The 15,092-nt window shown below is 38.2% G+C and overlaps 1 protein-coding gene across 1 annotated transcript in view; it reads left to right on the top strand.

Annotated features, from left to right (window-relative positions):
- itpr3 (inositol 1,4,5-trisphosphate receptor, type 3) overlaps positions 1-14,051 on the top strand; it is a 103,035-nt gene extending 88,984 nt beyond the window's left edge. The window contains exons 51-60 of the mRNA XM_059333131.1: positions 1,171-1,290; positions 1,819-1,994; positions 4,756-4,920; positions 5,041-5,230; positions 6,786-6,890; positions 7,027-7,142; positions 10,010-10,175; positions 11,555-11,715; positions 11,824-11,985; positions 12,525-14,051. Of these exons, the coding sequence (XP_059189114.1) occupies positions 1,171-1,290; positions 1,819-1,994; positions 4,756-4,920; positions 5,041-5,230; positions 6,786-6,890; positions 7,027-7,142; positions 10,010-10,175; positions 11,555-11,715; positions 11,824-11,985; positions 12,525-12,641 (1,478 nt within the window). The 3' untranslated portion in view covers positions 12,642-14,051. The remainder of the gene's footprint in view (positions 1-1,170; positions 1,291-1,818; positions 1,995-4,755; positions 4,921-5,040; positions 5,231-6,785; positions 6,891-7,026; positions 7,143-10,009; positions 10,176-11,554; positions 11,716-11,823; positions 11,986-12,524) is intronic.
- Positions 14,052-15,092: the final 1,041 nt, after the last annotated feature.

Genomic DNA, 15,092 nt, shown 5'->3' with positions numbered 1-15,092 from the left:
TATTTTATGCAGAATAACACAGTTCTAGTGACATATATTTGGAAAAAAAATGAAAAAAACAGAAGTTGAATTTCTGTGATAAATTATTTGTAAATTGTAAATAAAATGGAATATATAAAAATAAACAACACTTTTCCAAGAGTCAGGAATGTTGGGGGGAAAAGTTTGCTCCATATATTCTATATATTTAACTATTTCCATGTTTTCAATCTCTCCTGTCCTCTAATCTCTCCTCTGTGTAAACAGATTTTTGGTAAATATTTGTCTCATCTCAGCAGAATCAATCATGGCTTTACAGGCTTTTTAAAAGATGAAATCTTTTGTAACCTGTGCTCCGTTCAAAGGCTGTCTAACATTTCCAACTTGATAATGCCTGTTTTTACAGTTTCTTTCTACGATAAACAGTGTATTTTTGGCAATATTTCAAAAACAACAAACGTTTATGCATGGGGTCCAATGGGTTTATTTGTAGAAGCTGAATACAGGCTGATACAAGTCTAGTAAATACAACTGGTGTGTCCCAAAAATTTGGACTTGGAACAAGAAAGTGTCATAAATACAAACGCCAGTTCACCAGTTGGCATAAAATCAAAACAGTTTAAGCTCATACTCTGAAAGCGGACTGTCAAAACTTGAAATCAGCCCAACTCTGTTGTGGTGTGCCACCTGGCTCTGTATTAGATCCTATATAATAGTCTTAATTTTATAATATAAATATAATGCACTACTACATATACAAAATAAAACAGTTATTTTTTTCCAGCGACTAAATTTGGGACTATTTTTTCACTTGTTGCACTTGCACGTAATTTGGATGGTCTTATTTAAGCCTAGTTTTCTCATCTCTTTTTAAAATCTTATCCGTTTGCCTTTTTCTATTTAATTGATTTTCTTCTTTTTTTTTCTTTTGTGTTAATCTGCATACCGAGTACTGCTATTTTTGGTACTTGAAGTATATTTGATACTAATACTACTACTAATACTGTAGTTCTTTTATTTAAGTAAGGTTTTGAATGCAGGACATAACAATGTAACAAAGTATTTTTACACTGCGGTTTTAGTTCTTTTACCGAAGTAACAGCTGTCTGCCTTTACATTGTGTGTGTGTGTGTGTGTGTGTGTGTGTGTGTGTGTGTGTGTGTGTGTGTGTGTGTGTCTGTATTTGTGCAGGTATGCCCGTGTTGTACTGGTTCTCCAGGAGGATGTCTCTTTGGGGAACCATCTCCTTCAACCTTGCTGTCTTCATCAACCTCATCATTGCCTTCTTCTACCCCTACGACTCAGGACAAGGTACTCCTGCAAATACTCTTAGTACTACTGCAAATACTGCTACATTACTACTGATAATACTGATACTGACAGTATTACTTCTTCTGTTGGGGTGTAGGAACAAAAAAAATATTTTAAACTTTACTTTTTTAATATTAATTATTTCCTTGTCTCTTCTTATATTATTATTTATTTTTAAAGTAATAGGACTGATTGATTCAGACAGAAACATCAAAAAGGAAAATAAAGTCGTTATAAATAATTTGCTTTTAATTCATTTAATTAGCTCGAACCGGGGCATAATTCAAATGCAAAAATCCAATTTGAAGTTAAGTTTTCAGTTGTGAATTTTTCAGTTTAAAAAAAAAAAAAAATTTAAATCAGCAAATAAAACCTTTTAATGTTAGCGCTAATTAAATCAATTTTCTTATAAAATGTCATGAAATTATTTTTAACAGTGGCTACCACTAGTACCAATGTTTATTCATTTGAAGTAATCTTGGTCTCCTCCTCCTCCTCCTCCTCCTCCTCCTCCTCCTCCTCCATCAGTGGGAGCGATTGATGACTCCCTGCTGTTGATGCTGTTCTGGATCCTGACCGGTCTCTCCGTGTTGGGTTTGTTCTCTCAGCGTTACGGCCTGCAGCCGCTCACCATCGCTCTGATCCTCAGGTCCATCTACCACCTGGGCATCGGCAACACGCTCATACTGCTGGGATCGCTCAATGTGAGTAACACTACATGACCCTCCCACCACCTCGGCAGATGATATATTATATATTATATTTGACACGGTAAACTGTCTTCCCATCTGTTCTTCTGTGCGTTGGAGCTCAGTCAGTCTGGTTAATTCACCTGCAGCTTTATTTGATAAACACACAATAACATGCAAAGCTAGACTTCCTATTTGTCCAGTTCACAGAGGTCTGTGTTTAATCATGAAGCTAAACTTACTGGGTGCAAATTTAAAAAAGCTTTAAGGAAATAGAGGTAGCCTTGATGTAACTCCAGGGACCTGAGGCGTAAATGTGCACAAACTTTTTTTTTAGGGCCGGGACTTTAACGTGTTAATTAAGATTAATTAATTACACAAAAATTAACGAGTTAAAAAGATTGGCGCATTTTAATCGCACTTATTTTTGCACCGCGGAACGTTTCTCACTGGATGAGTTTCAGGAGGACCGATTATACTGGAGCACCAACTAGCGTTCATGAGTTCAGACAACAACAAACCACAGTGAACATGAAGGAAGAAGCTGATGAGACCTTTGGTTGGCCCCGTGGATGATGGGACATTTAGTTACTAAAAACCAATGGATGGAATCGTCCATAAGAGCATGTTTGTGTTGCTATGCAACAAGGAATTCACATATCACCGCAGCACATCCAGCCTCAAGTATCACGTCAATGCTAAACATATAGCAGCTAGCGGCTAGTGTGGTAGCTAGCGTGGATTGTGTTTTAGTTAAAAAACCAAAGTATTCTAGTTTACAGAAGGTCTACCTACCTATAGGCTACCTGGATTTATGAAATGTACTATATTTATAAATATGCTATTGCTACACTTAATGGCAAACATTGCACTGGTCTGTTGGACTTGAACAAAAATAAACAATATTTTTGTTGCTTAAGCTTATGTATTTAGTCATTATTCAATGGTATACTAAAAATCCATGTGAAAAAAATTACTTCTCACTGTTCTCAGGTCAAATATTTATATGCGATTAAAATGCGATTAATTTCGATTAATTAATAACTAAGCCTCTAATTAATTACATTATTTTTTTAATCGAGTCCCTGCCCTATTTTTTTTATAACAATATTTATGATTTTCAGTTGAATGATAAACTTTTCTCAGAAATATTTTGATTTAATTTTTAATTTTTCATAAATCAAACCAACATAAAGAGTCGACATATACTACATAAACTTGGTCATAGTATAGTTAGAGAAATGCAATAAGGTGCTGGAGGTCAGGTTCTATATTTAGAGTTGAAAATAAAAAAATTAAAAAAGGGAAAATAAGTATGTGAAGTAACAATAAAAAGAGAGTTTAGCTGATTAGGGAGGAAAAGTTTAAACATACAAAGATGTTAAGGAGTCTTTTAGTATGACTGATGGTTTTGGAACTGTTTGTCTGAGTTACAAACTGAGTAGTGACTCAGTTCAAGGCTGAGACAGGACATGTTCCTCAGCCTGAATGATAAAATCCACCTTTATATCACTGTCTGTTCTTAATATGTGTACATGTGCTGATTGCTGTGGTTAGTTGTTTAAATTTAATCCAATTATATTGCAGTTTTCCATCAGACCAACATGTTAATTATATAGGAATATATATTTTGAATATAAAATGGCTTTATGTGCAAATTATCCATCCATCCATCCATTCTTGTCCGCTTATCCGGGGCCGGGTCGCGGGGGGAACCGGCTAAGCAGGGCATTCCAGATGTCCCTCTCCCCAGCCACAACGTCCAGCTCCTCCTGGGGGACCCCAAGGCGTTCCCAGGCCAGGAGAGAGATATAATCCCTCCACCGTGTTCTGGGTCTTCGGGAGGCGCCCGGGAGGATCCTTACCAGATGCCCAAACCACCTCAGCTGGCAACTTTTGACACAAAGGAGCAGCAGCTCTACTCCGAGCTCCCTCCGGATGTCTGAGCTCCTCCCCCTATCTGTAAGGCTGAGCCCAGCCACCCTACGGAGGAAGCTCATTTCGGCCGCTTGTATCCGCGATCTTGTTCTTTCGGTCACTACCAAAAGCTCATGACCATAGGTGAGGGTTGGAACGTAGATGGACCGGTAAATCGAGAGCTTTGCCTTCTGGCTCAGCTCCTTCTTCACCACAACGGTCCGGTACAACACTCGCATCACTGCTGACGCCGCACCACCGCCTGTCCATCTCACGCTCCGTTCTACCCTCACTCGTGAACAAGACCCCGAGATACTTGAACTCCTTCGCTTGAGGCAGTACCTCTCTCCCCACCCAGAGGGGGCAGTCCACCATTTTCCGGCAGAGAACCATGGCCTCAGACTTGGAGGTGCTGACTCTCATCCCAACTGCTTCACATTCGGCTGCAAACCGCCCCAGTGAGTGCTGGAGGTCTCGGCTTGATGAAGCCAAAAGAACCACATCATCTGCAAAAAGCAGAGATGCAATTCTGAGGTCACCAAACCGGATCCCTTCCTCCCCCCGGCTGCGCCTTGAGATCCTGTCCATGAAGACCACGAACAGAATCGGAGACAAGGGGTAACCCTGGCGGAGGCCAACACCCACCGGGAATTAATTGATTGATTGATTGATTGAATAAATCAATCAATTAATTATGATAATTATAATTTGCACATGAAGCCATTTTATATTCAAAAGTAAACAACAGTTACACGACAAAAAACAAAAAAACAAAACCCACTTGAAGTAACATAGTGAGTTTTCTTCTTCTCCTGCCTGGTTAAAATGTTGTATTCTGTGTTCTCCTGCTTCCCTGCAGCTCATCAATAAGGTTGTGTTCGTGGTGAGTTTTGTGGGGAACAACGGGACGTTTATTATGGGATACAAGGCCATGGTGATGGATGTGGAGTTCATCTACCACCTGGCCTACGTCCTGACCTCCACACTGGGACTGTTTGTCCACGAGCTCTTCTACAGCATCCTGGTAAACAACAACAACAACAACAACAACAACACACTAATGATCCTCTGAACCACTTGCTCCTCAGTGTATTTACCCGATCTGTCGGTGCGTGTGTGTGTGTGTGTGTGTTTGTGTTTGCAGCTGTTTGACCTGATCTACCGGGAGGAGACTCTGTTTAACGTGATAAAGAGCGTGACGCGTAACGGACGCTCCATCCTGCTGACAGCTCTGCTCGCTCTAATCCTCGTCTACCTCTTCTCCATCGTCGGCTTCCTCTGCCTGAAGGAGGACTTCATCATGGAAGTCGACCCGCTGCTGCAGATCGCTGCAGGTAACTTACACTGTGGTATTACTCCTTGCTATGTTTTTATTTTTATTTTTATTAAATCGCAAATAATTTGAATATTATGAAAAAGTGTGTATTATATAGATTCATTACACGTAGAGTGAAATATTCCAAGCCTGTATTTCTTGTAATTTTGATGATTCTGGCTTAGAGATAATGAAAACACAAACTTCAGTGTCTCCGAAAATTAGAATATTACATAAAATCAATAAAAAAAGGATATTTTAAACACAAATGTCATGCTTCTGAAGAGTCTGTTCATCAATAGTTGGTTGGGCTCCTTTTGAATCATGAATTACTGTATTAATACTTGGTGGCATGGAGGAGATCAGCCTACAGCACCATGTTGCTTTTATAGCAGCCTTCAGCTCATCTGGTGTCTCTCACCTTCCTCTTGACAACAGCCCATAGACTCCTATGGGCTTCAGGTCAGCCCAGTTATGTGGCCAGTCCAGCCCAGTCACACCATGGTTACTGAAGCAGCTTTTGGTACCTTTACCAGTGTGGGCAGGTGCCAAGTCCTGCTGGAGAATGAAAGCAGCATCTCCTGGGAGCTTGTGGAAGCATGAAGACTCTTACATGTCCTGCTAGATGGCTGCTATGTTGACTGTGGACTTCAGAAAACACAGTGGAGCAACAGCAGCAGAGGACATGGCCCCAAACCACCACTGACCCAGGACCAGCACATTACACTCACCAGCAATATTCTACTTTTATACTGAAACGCTGAGTTTTGGGTTTTCATTATCTCTAAGCCAGAATCATCAAAATTACAAGAAAAACAGGCTTGAAATATTTCACTCTATGTGTAATGAATCTATATAATGTATGAGTTTCACTTTCTGAATGATTGACAAAAAATATTGAACTTTTTCATGATATTCTAATTTTTTTAGATGTGCCTGTGTAAAAACAGACAGAAAATTACCAAAAAAAGATGTAAAAATGACAAAAAAGACACAAAATGACCCAAAAGGGGGAAAAAATGACCAAAAAAGAAACAAAAATGACCATAAAATAGATGCAAAAAGTATCAAAAAAAAACACAAAAATGACCAAAAAGACACAAAAATTACCAAAAAGACACAAAAATTACCAAAAAAAGACATAAAATTACCAAAAGAGACATAACATAACAAAGAAAATACATAAAATGACCAAAAATAGATGCAAAAATGACCCAAAAAGAGACATAAATTTACGAAAGAGACACTCCAAAAAAACACTCCAAAATTGAACTTTTTCCACAATATTCTCATTTTCTGAGACACTGAGTTTTGTGTTTTCATTATCTCTAAGCCAGAATCATCAAAATTACAAGAAAAACAGCCTTGAAATATTTCACTCAGTGTAACGAATCTATATAATGTATGAGTTTCACTTTCTAAAATGATTGACCAAAAATATTGAACTTATTCTAATTTTTTGAGATGTACCTGTACTTCTTCCACCACCATTATTTACCTTTACATCGTGTGTGTGTGTGTGTGTGTGTGTGTGTGTGTGTGTGTGTGTGTGTGTGTGTGTGTGTGTTGTTCAGCTCCTCAGCAAAGTGAAGCCTCTCAGGACTTCATGAAGTCGTGTTCTGCAGACGGCGTCAGCTGTAGCGTGGAGACAGACGGCGTCAGTGTCGCTGAGGAGGAAGGTAACAGAACGTCAGGAGCTCACTACAGTGAACTGAGATTCACTTTCTACACTTAAAAAGTGGATTTTAAATGGTCACATATAGTGATGGTGTGTGTGTGTGTGTGTGTGTGTGTGTGTGTGTGTGTGTGTTACAGAGGAGAGCTCGGAGCGAGCGTGTGACACTCTGCTGATGTGTATCGTTACCGTGTTGAATCACGGGCTGAGGAACGGAGGAGGAGTCGGAGACGTTCTCCGCAAACCATCCAAGAACGTAAGACTTTACATTTACCTAAACACCAGAGCCAGACACCGATAACAATTTAACCCATTAAGACACCAGTCCTCCTAGAAAAACTCCTTCTAAATCCTCAGCATTGTTTCAAAACAACCTCACAAAACCTGAAAAAAATAATTCATTTCTCAGCCTCTGTGGCAGATAGAGACATGAAATAAAGAACCTCCTGGTCTGAGCAGTGAAGCAAACCCAGAAGTGCTTTAAGCTGCATTCTACCAAAAATTCAAACAGGGCTCACCAACGGTGGTTGCAAAAGAACTCCGGTCCTATCTATCACAATACAAAATGAGACGACTTCTCACTTGATTTATTACATCCAAAAAAAATTGTGGCAACATTATGGTCTCAATCGCTAGTTTCAAGTCTTCTCCAATACAATATGATGTTAACTGTGTAAATAATGGTGCAATTTAGAAGAAAATAGATGATGAAGCTTATGATTTGGGGCGTGGTTACCTTGTGATTGACAGGTCGCTAAAATGGTGAGCTGTCATCAGGATAGAAGCAAAACAAAACAATACTTATCCACGGCACTGTGTACATCTAAACAGCCGTGAACTTGTTTGTTCACTCGTTCTTAGAAATTTGACGCTTTCACCGTGTGTTTCCACCTCATCAAAGTTCATTTTAACATTTTGTTTATTTAAAAATGTTCAGCGTTCGGTTGTACTAAAAGACACTCTAAGGAGTCGGTTGTTCAATTTTCCCGTTAAGTGACATACATTTTGTTTAAACAGTTAGATACACCTGTCCTCGCGCCCCCCTAGTCCTAATATGGTCTCTGCCAGTTTCAAAAAGCAAAGATGGCAAACTGGATGCTTCAAACGGGCACTCCACAAACCAGTGGGTGACGTCACCATGACTACATCCATCATTTATATACTGTCTAGGCCAGGGATGGGCAACTGGAGGCCCGGGGGCCGCATACGGCCCACACTCTCTACTTGAAGTGGCCCTCAGTACAACTACATGCATTTGAGCATGAAATCTTAAAAGTGTAGTGTAAAATGCACAAAATTACTTCTTGCAATTAATGTTGGTCTACTGTTCTTGCACTGAAAAAAAAAAAGAAATCACAGTAAGTGGTTATTTTTATTTGCTTCAAACCTTTTGTATTCCTATTTATACTGTTCTACATGCATTTGAGCATGAAATATGTTCAGTTACTGCACTGTAAACATATTTAAAATTGCAGTTTCATCATATCTGGTTAAGTACACGGTCCTATATGAGGCCCTGTGGTAGTGTCCATGAAAAATTGTGGCCCCCTGCAGCATTTAAGTTACCCATCCCTGGTCTAGGCTTAAACCCTTGGTTTTAACTGTAGAGCATTGCCTTTGTCCTAAAGTGCATTAACATTTTTTAAAACATCCATAAACAAAAACAAAATTATAATGAAAAATGTATTATACAGCAAGAAAATAGTGACAGCCATATTTTCAATAAAAGAAACTCTCAGTCGTCATGTTTGTTCACAGTGTAGCACTTGTTGTATGTCATCATGCTACTGTAACTAACCAGCCGGTCTGTGGGCTCATTACAGTCTGTAATACTGAAGTCGGCCTGTTTTTCTGTGTGGAGGCAGGGCATCATTTTTGTTTAGTTTTTTCCCCCTCTGCCTTCCACACGTGTATTTCAGTGATTACGTGTCTTAAAAACACACGGACGTTGCATCTGACCTCACTGGGTTAAAGTGGAAATAATCCTTAATATAGTAAATTTTGAGCTGGATTGTGCACTGATTTTGCACTGATATGACTCTGCAGAGTTATTCAGAAGGCTGATTTCTTTAACAAATAATGTTATCAGGGAATAACTTTATACATTACACATGCATTTTCAACCAATTTTAGAAATAAGAACCAAGAAAATAAAGAATAAAAATGAAATAAACAGCTAAATAAACGCCAGTACTGTTTGGAAAAACAATCTGTAGATTTGCTGACCATTTAAATAAAGAATAAATAAATAAGTAACAAACACCATTACAGTATTAACTGTAATGGTGTTTGTAACTTTGAGTGCTTTTATTGTGTGCTAAGTAATGTTCCTGCGGCACTTCATTTGCTTTACAATAACACTATAACAAGACACAGGTTATTTATTATTAACAATAATAATAAACTTTGCACATATGTCACATTTTAGCAAAGTAAAACCAGAAGGCAGAGAACAGAAAATGGAACAGAAATTTAAAAATAGAAAAGAAATAAAAACATATCAAACATTCTGACTACTCTTTTAACAGTTAAGTCATTTAATAATAATCAATAAAGGCTCACATAAGTTTTCACTGTCCTATGAACAACATGTTTTTATTTTTTTTATTCATACAGTAATTTAAACAATATTTGTTATCATGTTTACATGTTATCAACAACAATCCATCAAGTCATTGATAGTTAACAATAAAAAGTTGGCAATAAATACATTTTGGTTCAATGGAGTTTTAAGAACTGAAGAGCCAAAAAGGCAAATTAAGTACAGATCATTACATTACATGTCATTTAGCTGACACTTTTGTCCAAAGCGACTTACAATAAGTGCATTCAACCTGATGGTACTAGACATAGACCACAGGAATCAAGTCAGTACATAACTTTAAGAGCCAACTGTCATCGCTACAGAAGTGCTATATGTTAAAGAGGAAAAGAAGAAGAGAAAAGAAGAAGAGCATTTTTTTTAAATAAATATATATGTTAGGTGACCATGACTTATCCATATCAGGAAATGATATACCATTTACTGATTATACTGTACTTTTACTTTGTAGTCATAGATCTATTGCTTGAGACTACATTTTGTGTGTGTGTGTGTGTGTGTGTGTGTGTGTGTGTGTGTAGGAGCCGTTGTTTCCGGCCCGGGTGGTGTACGACCTGCTGTTCTACTTCATCGTCATCATCATCGTCCTCAACCTGATCTTCGGCGTCATCATCGACACATTTGCCGACCTGAGGAGCGAGAAACAGAAGAAGGAGGAGATTCTGAAGACGACGTGTTTCATCTGTGGTGAGTGGAAACAAACAACCAGTCTGACCAACCAGTGAGCTCACAGCGGGGCTGCTACAGTATTTTGGAGATAGTATATTGTTTTTGTTCTGTCCTGAGGGCAGAAATATTTTAGCTATGCTTTTGTTTTAGTACACTACATGCAGTCATGGAAAAAATGATTAGACCCCCCTTGTTTTCTTTAGTTTCTTTCTTTTCATTTTAATGCCTTGTACAACTAATCACTTCATTAGACTGCAGTGAACTGGTTAAGTGTGATTGTAAAGGTGCAAGGTGCTCCTGCAGGAAGGCTCACTGGAACTGCACATCTTTGTGGTTGTAAATGTACTAAATAATACAAGTGAAGCTAATAAAGTTCAATTAAATTTATGCATGTTATTCATTTTTCAGAATATGTGTACTGTATATGACCTATATTCATATATATCCGACCGCTTAGGAACTCAGTTGGAAATTACGTAAATAGATGGCCAAAATGAAATGATATCTTTTTGATCAAATAATTATCTAGTTATATTCTCAATAGCTTTAATAGATTCCTTGACCCAGAAAATGTAGATTTTGACACCGAAATTGACCTTCTGAGTGGCTTGGAAGATATATTGGTTCTCATTGACTTTATATGGCTGCCATCTCTCACAAAAATTAGGAGCTTTTGTCAGGCGAGTCACCTTTATTTAGCTCAGCCGTCTGACTAAAAGACCTGGTTGCCGCCATTTTGAAAATGGGGCATTTCTTGGAGTCAAAAATTGGTAAACTTTTAGTATGTTTTTAAGTACATCTGATACTACTGTAAACCACTGAGTAAACTTAAGAGCTCATAAGAGTTTAATTTAAGAGCTGATATCTAGACATTTTCCATGGTTTTCTTGATAATGATTTTGGTTATTGTCAAAATAGATAAAGATATCTTTATCTATTTTGACAATAATAAAATATATAAATGACAATAATAAAATATATAAGATAATAGATAAAGATATCTTTATCTATTTTGACAATAACCAAAATCATTATCAAGAAAACCATGATAACAACAAAATAGCTCATAAGAGTTTAATTAAAGAGATGATATATATCATCTCTTTAATTAAACTCTTATGAGCTATTTTTGTTGTTATCATTATATTTGTCCAAACAAATGGACTGTCAGTTGTACCAGGCATTAAAATGAACAAGAAATTGTAGAAAACAATGGGTGGTCTAATAATTTTTTCCATGACTGCATGTTGTATATAAGACAGGACAATCTGTATGTTCTGCAGAGAAGTAGCAATCCTCAGCAATTTAGAAGAAAGTTCTCTAACAGGGGTCCCGTTTGGGTTGTTAAGATTATTATTATAGAAAAAAATTACCACAATTAATGTATGCTGTTGCAGGTCTGGAAAGAGACAAGTTCGACAATAAGACGGTGTCGTTCGAAGAGCACATCAAAACGGAGCACAACATCTGGAACTACCTGTACTTCATCGTTCTGGTGCGTGAGAAGAACAAGACGGACTACACGGGGCCGGAGAGCTACGTAGCACACATGATCAAAGTAAAACTTCTGCACTCATAAACACTAATAATGAAAGACTGTAGAAACAAAACACATGATCCAGGGTCACTGACACACGTCTAAACATTGAAATAACTTCTGTTTCAGAACAACAACCTTGACTGGTTTCCACGGATGCAGGCCATGTCTCTGGTGGTGACGGAGGGTGACGGGGAGCAGAACGAGATGAGGATGTTACAGGACAAACTCGGATCAACGATGAAGGTGGTGCTGACACTGACCACCCAGCTGACAGAGCTCAAAGAGCAGGTAAACATTAAAACTAAGACTAGGCTCAAAGAGCAGGTATACGGCGTACAATACATTGGCATTTTTAGCAACTTTCATCAACTTTTTTTTACGACATATGAAACTACACTATGTTTTAATATAAAACTAATTATATGAAATTAAACTATGTTTTTAGCAACTTTTGACACCATACGATACTACGGCATTTTTAGCAACTTTTGTCAACTTATTGACGCCGTGTAATACTACGGCATTTTCAGCAGCATTTCAGGGCTTTTTTAAGCAATTTTCATAAATTTTTTGACACCATACAAAACTACGACATTTTTAGCTGGTTTAGTTAACTTTTTTTAGACATACCATACTATGTTTTATCATTTTTAATCAACTTATATGATATGTCATATGATATTACGGCGTTTTTAGCAGCTTTTGATTCCATCAATCATAATGACATATGGAAGGTGGATATCACAAGGTGTTTCTCTTACTGTGGTGTTTGACTGATGAGAATGTGAAAAGCAGACCCACATACAGTACTACCTGTGTTCCTGTAGATGACCGAGCAGAGGAAGAGGAGGCAGAGGATGGGATTTGTTGATGTCCAGGCAGGAGGCAGCGCCGCGCTGCCACCCAGCGCCGCAGGAGGAAACCACCAGATCTACAAAACATAAAAGAGAGACTGCGGATTTTCAGACGTGAAACACATTGACTGTTCATAAACCATACAGCTGGACTGATGGACTGTGCCAAAGGAGAAAAGCCTTCACATGGTTATCGTAAAGAAAAACACTAGAATCCAACTGAAATGTATCTCACTAAAAGCACATGTTTTTGTTAGCCTTTACTTTTTAATATGCGGCAGATCCAGAGCGAGTAAGACCTGCAGTCACCGATGGAGAGTGACCACCGTTACTGTATAAAAATAAGTTAGCATCTCAGCTAAGTTTAGTTTGGTTCATCTTTGGATTTATTTAAATATGTTGCTGTTAAGCACGAAAGACCTTTATGTGTACAATATAGACACTGGTTAAAAAGCTACAAGACCAGAAATGAATGGAAGCCCTTTTTCTGCCATTGTGATGGGGAAGAAAGATCATGTAAGTCAATAAAATTAGAAACTTTCTTGAAAATGACTTGAGTTTCATAAGTATTATTTTGAGATAATAGCAAAATAATATTGCAACAAAAGTCATTATTTTGTGAGAGATTTTTTCTTCATAAAGACTTGCTTGCTCATTTTTTTTCCTCACAAGCTAGATTTTCATCTATTTTTAAGGGTGAAAATTGGCTTCTGTAGAAATGTGCTAGATTGGAGCAATTATGTTTTCTGTAGTTCAGCCTGGAAGTCCCTGATACCCAGAGTTCTCAAAACAGATTACCCATAGCAATTCTTTGATAATCAACAAATAATTTTGATGGTCTGAAATTTTGTTGAAATAAATAATTGCCAGAATCATCACCAACATTGAGCCAAATACTGTGGAATACAGTGGAAATATGAACTGGTGTAATTTATAGTTCAGAACAAACATAAATATAAAACCGTTTGGTGGAAAAGACTTCCAGAGAGTGAAACGAAGGATCACAGACTTCCTGGTTGGAGAACTACAAGCTGTTCAGTGTCACAGAAAATGCTAGAATGTTTGTGTGTTTGCTCAGAGAATAACCGGTCATCGACTCACTAAAGTCATTTTGAGGAAATGTAAACAGACTGACATGCAGCATTGTATGCTGATGGCAGAGTTAACTATTTCAGTAATATATCTCTGTTTGAATGTAAAGTGAGTTGAACCCAGTTGTGTATTTTCTTGTCAATCTGGGGAAATTGTAGTTTTTAAGTGATGTGTAATATTATTACATATTATTACTATGGTTTAACAATGATGTATTTATGGAGCGAGCAGCTCCTTGTTTGTTTTTAACACTGTAACTAGCTCAGTTCAGACACTGGATTATAATGAGCTGCTTTTAGTTTGTCAACAGAAAATAACTTCTTTTTTTCAAATGACAACAGATGGGTACACAGCGTGGGGAGGAGGATAACAGTGTAATGAAGACCACATATCTTCAAAGAAATAAAATACTTACCGTGAAGAACGAATTCATGTGTTCTGCAGTGTTGTTTGTTTGACGTTTTTAGCAACTTTTTTGACAACATGCATACTATGACATATCAGTGTTAATTGTAGCCTGGCTAACGCCAGACTAATCACAAATGAGATTAGTCTGGACACCAGCAATTCATTTCTCCGTAGAGGAGGCGTGGTTTACGATCCTCCAGAGCCGTTTATTGGGCGCTATGAATGTCTATCAAAAGCGTCTGTACGTAGCTCTTAGGCAATCAGATCAGTTATACCAGATGACGTAGTAGAGCGACAGAAATTGATGTTTACATAGCCAGACTAGCCCATCTCTACTTTGAGACTAAAATGCTAAATTCTGCTTCTGCAACATTTTTCTGCAGCATGTTCTGAGTCTGGCTGCTCACAGTCTACCAGCAGTGTTGGTGTGTGTGTGTGTGTGTGTGTGTGTTGCTTGCTGCTTTGCTTCTCCAGTTCTCTTTCTGCAAGATTCTTTATTTTTACGCCTCATTCCCCCCTCATGTTATTCAGCCACACACATCCACTGATTTTATGGTCAATAGATGAGCTGCTGGGGGTCTCTGGGGGCTCCGCTGTCCCCCGGCTCGTAGCCAGATCACCGGCGTTACAGCAGTGAGCGGTAGCGGGGCTAGTTGGTAGATTAGGCTTTGGCCAAATCCTGTCGGAAGCAAGGCTAAAACATCCTTTTTAGTGGTGATAAAGGAGTGTAAAGTCAAATGTTGTTCTTCTTTTAAAATCAAAACTTTGGCTCTAAACTATCTAGAACACTGTCTACAGCTAGATCCAAAGAGAGTTTTGCGTCTGCTGCAGTAGTACGTTTCATCGTCTTGCCGTCCCTCCCCGTTCTGTGATTGGATCCCTAAAACGGCTAAGAAACAGATACAGATTCCAGACTGTCTGCAAGTTCGAAATTAAATCTAGCGAGCAAGGCAGTATGGGTATACCCAGGCTATGTCAATTGGGAAATTATTTGTGTGTTTAGATTGTCATTTATATTTTGACTAACCCTAACCTCAGCCA

Source organism: Centropristis striata, chromosome 5 (assembly GCF_030273125.1).
Source record: "Centropristis striata isolate RG_2023a ecotype Rhode Island chromosome 5, C.striata_1.0, whole genome shotgun sequence".
NCBI classification, from domain to species: Eukaryota; Metazoa; Chordata; class Actinopteri; order Perciformes; family Serranidae; genus Centropristis; species Centropristis striata.
This window is presented reverse-complemented; position numbering and strand designations above follow the sequence as displayed.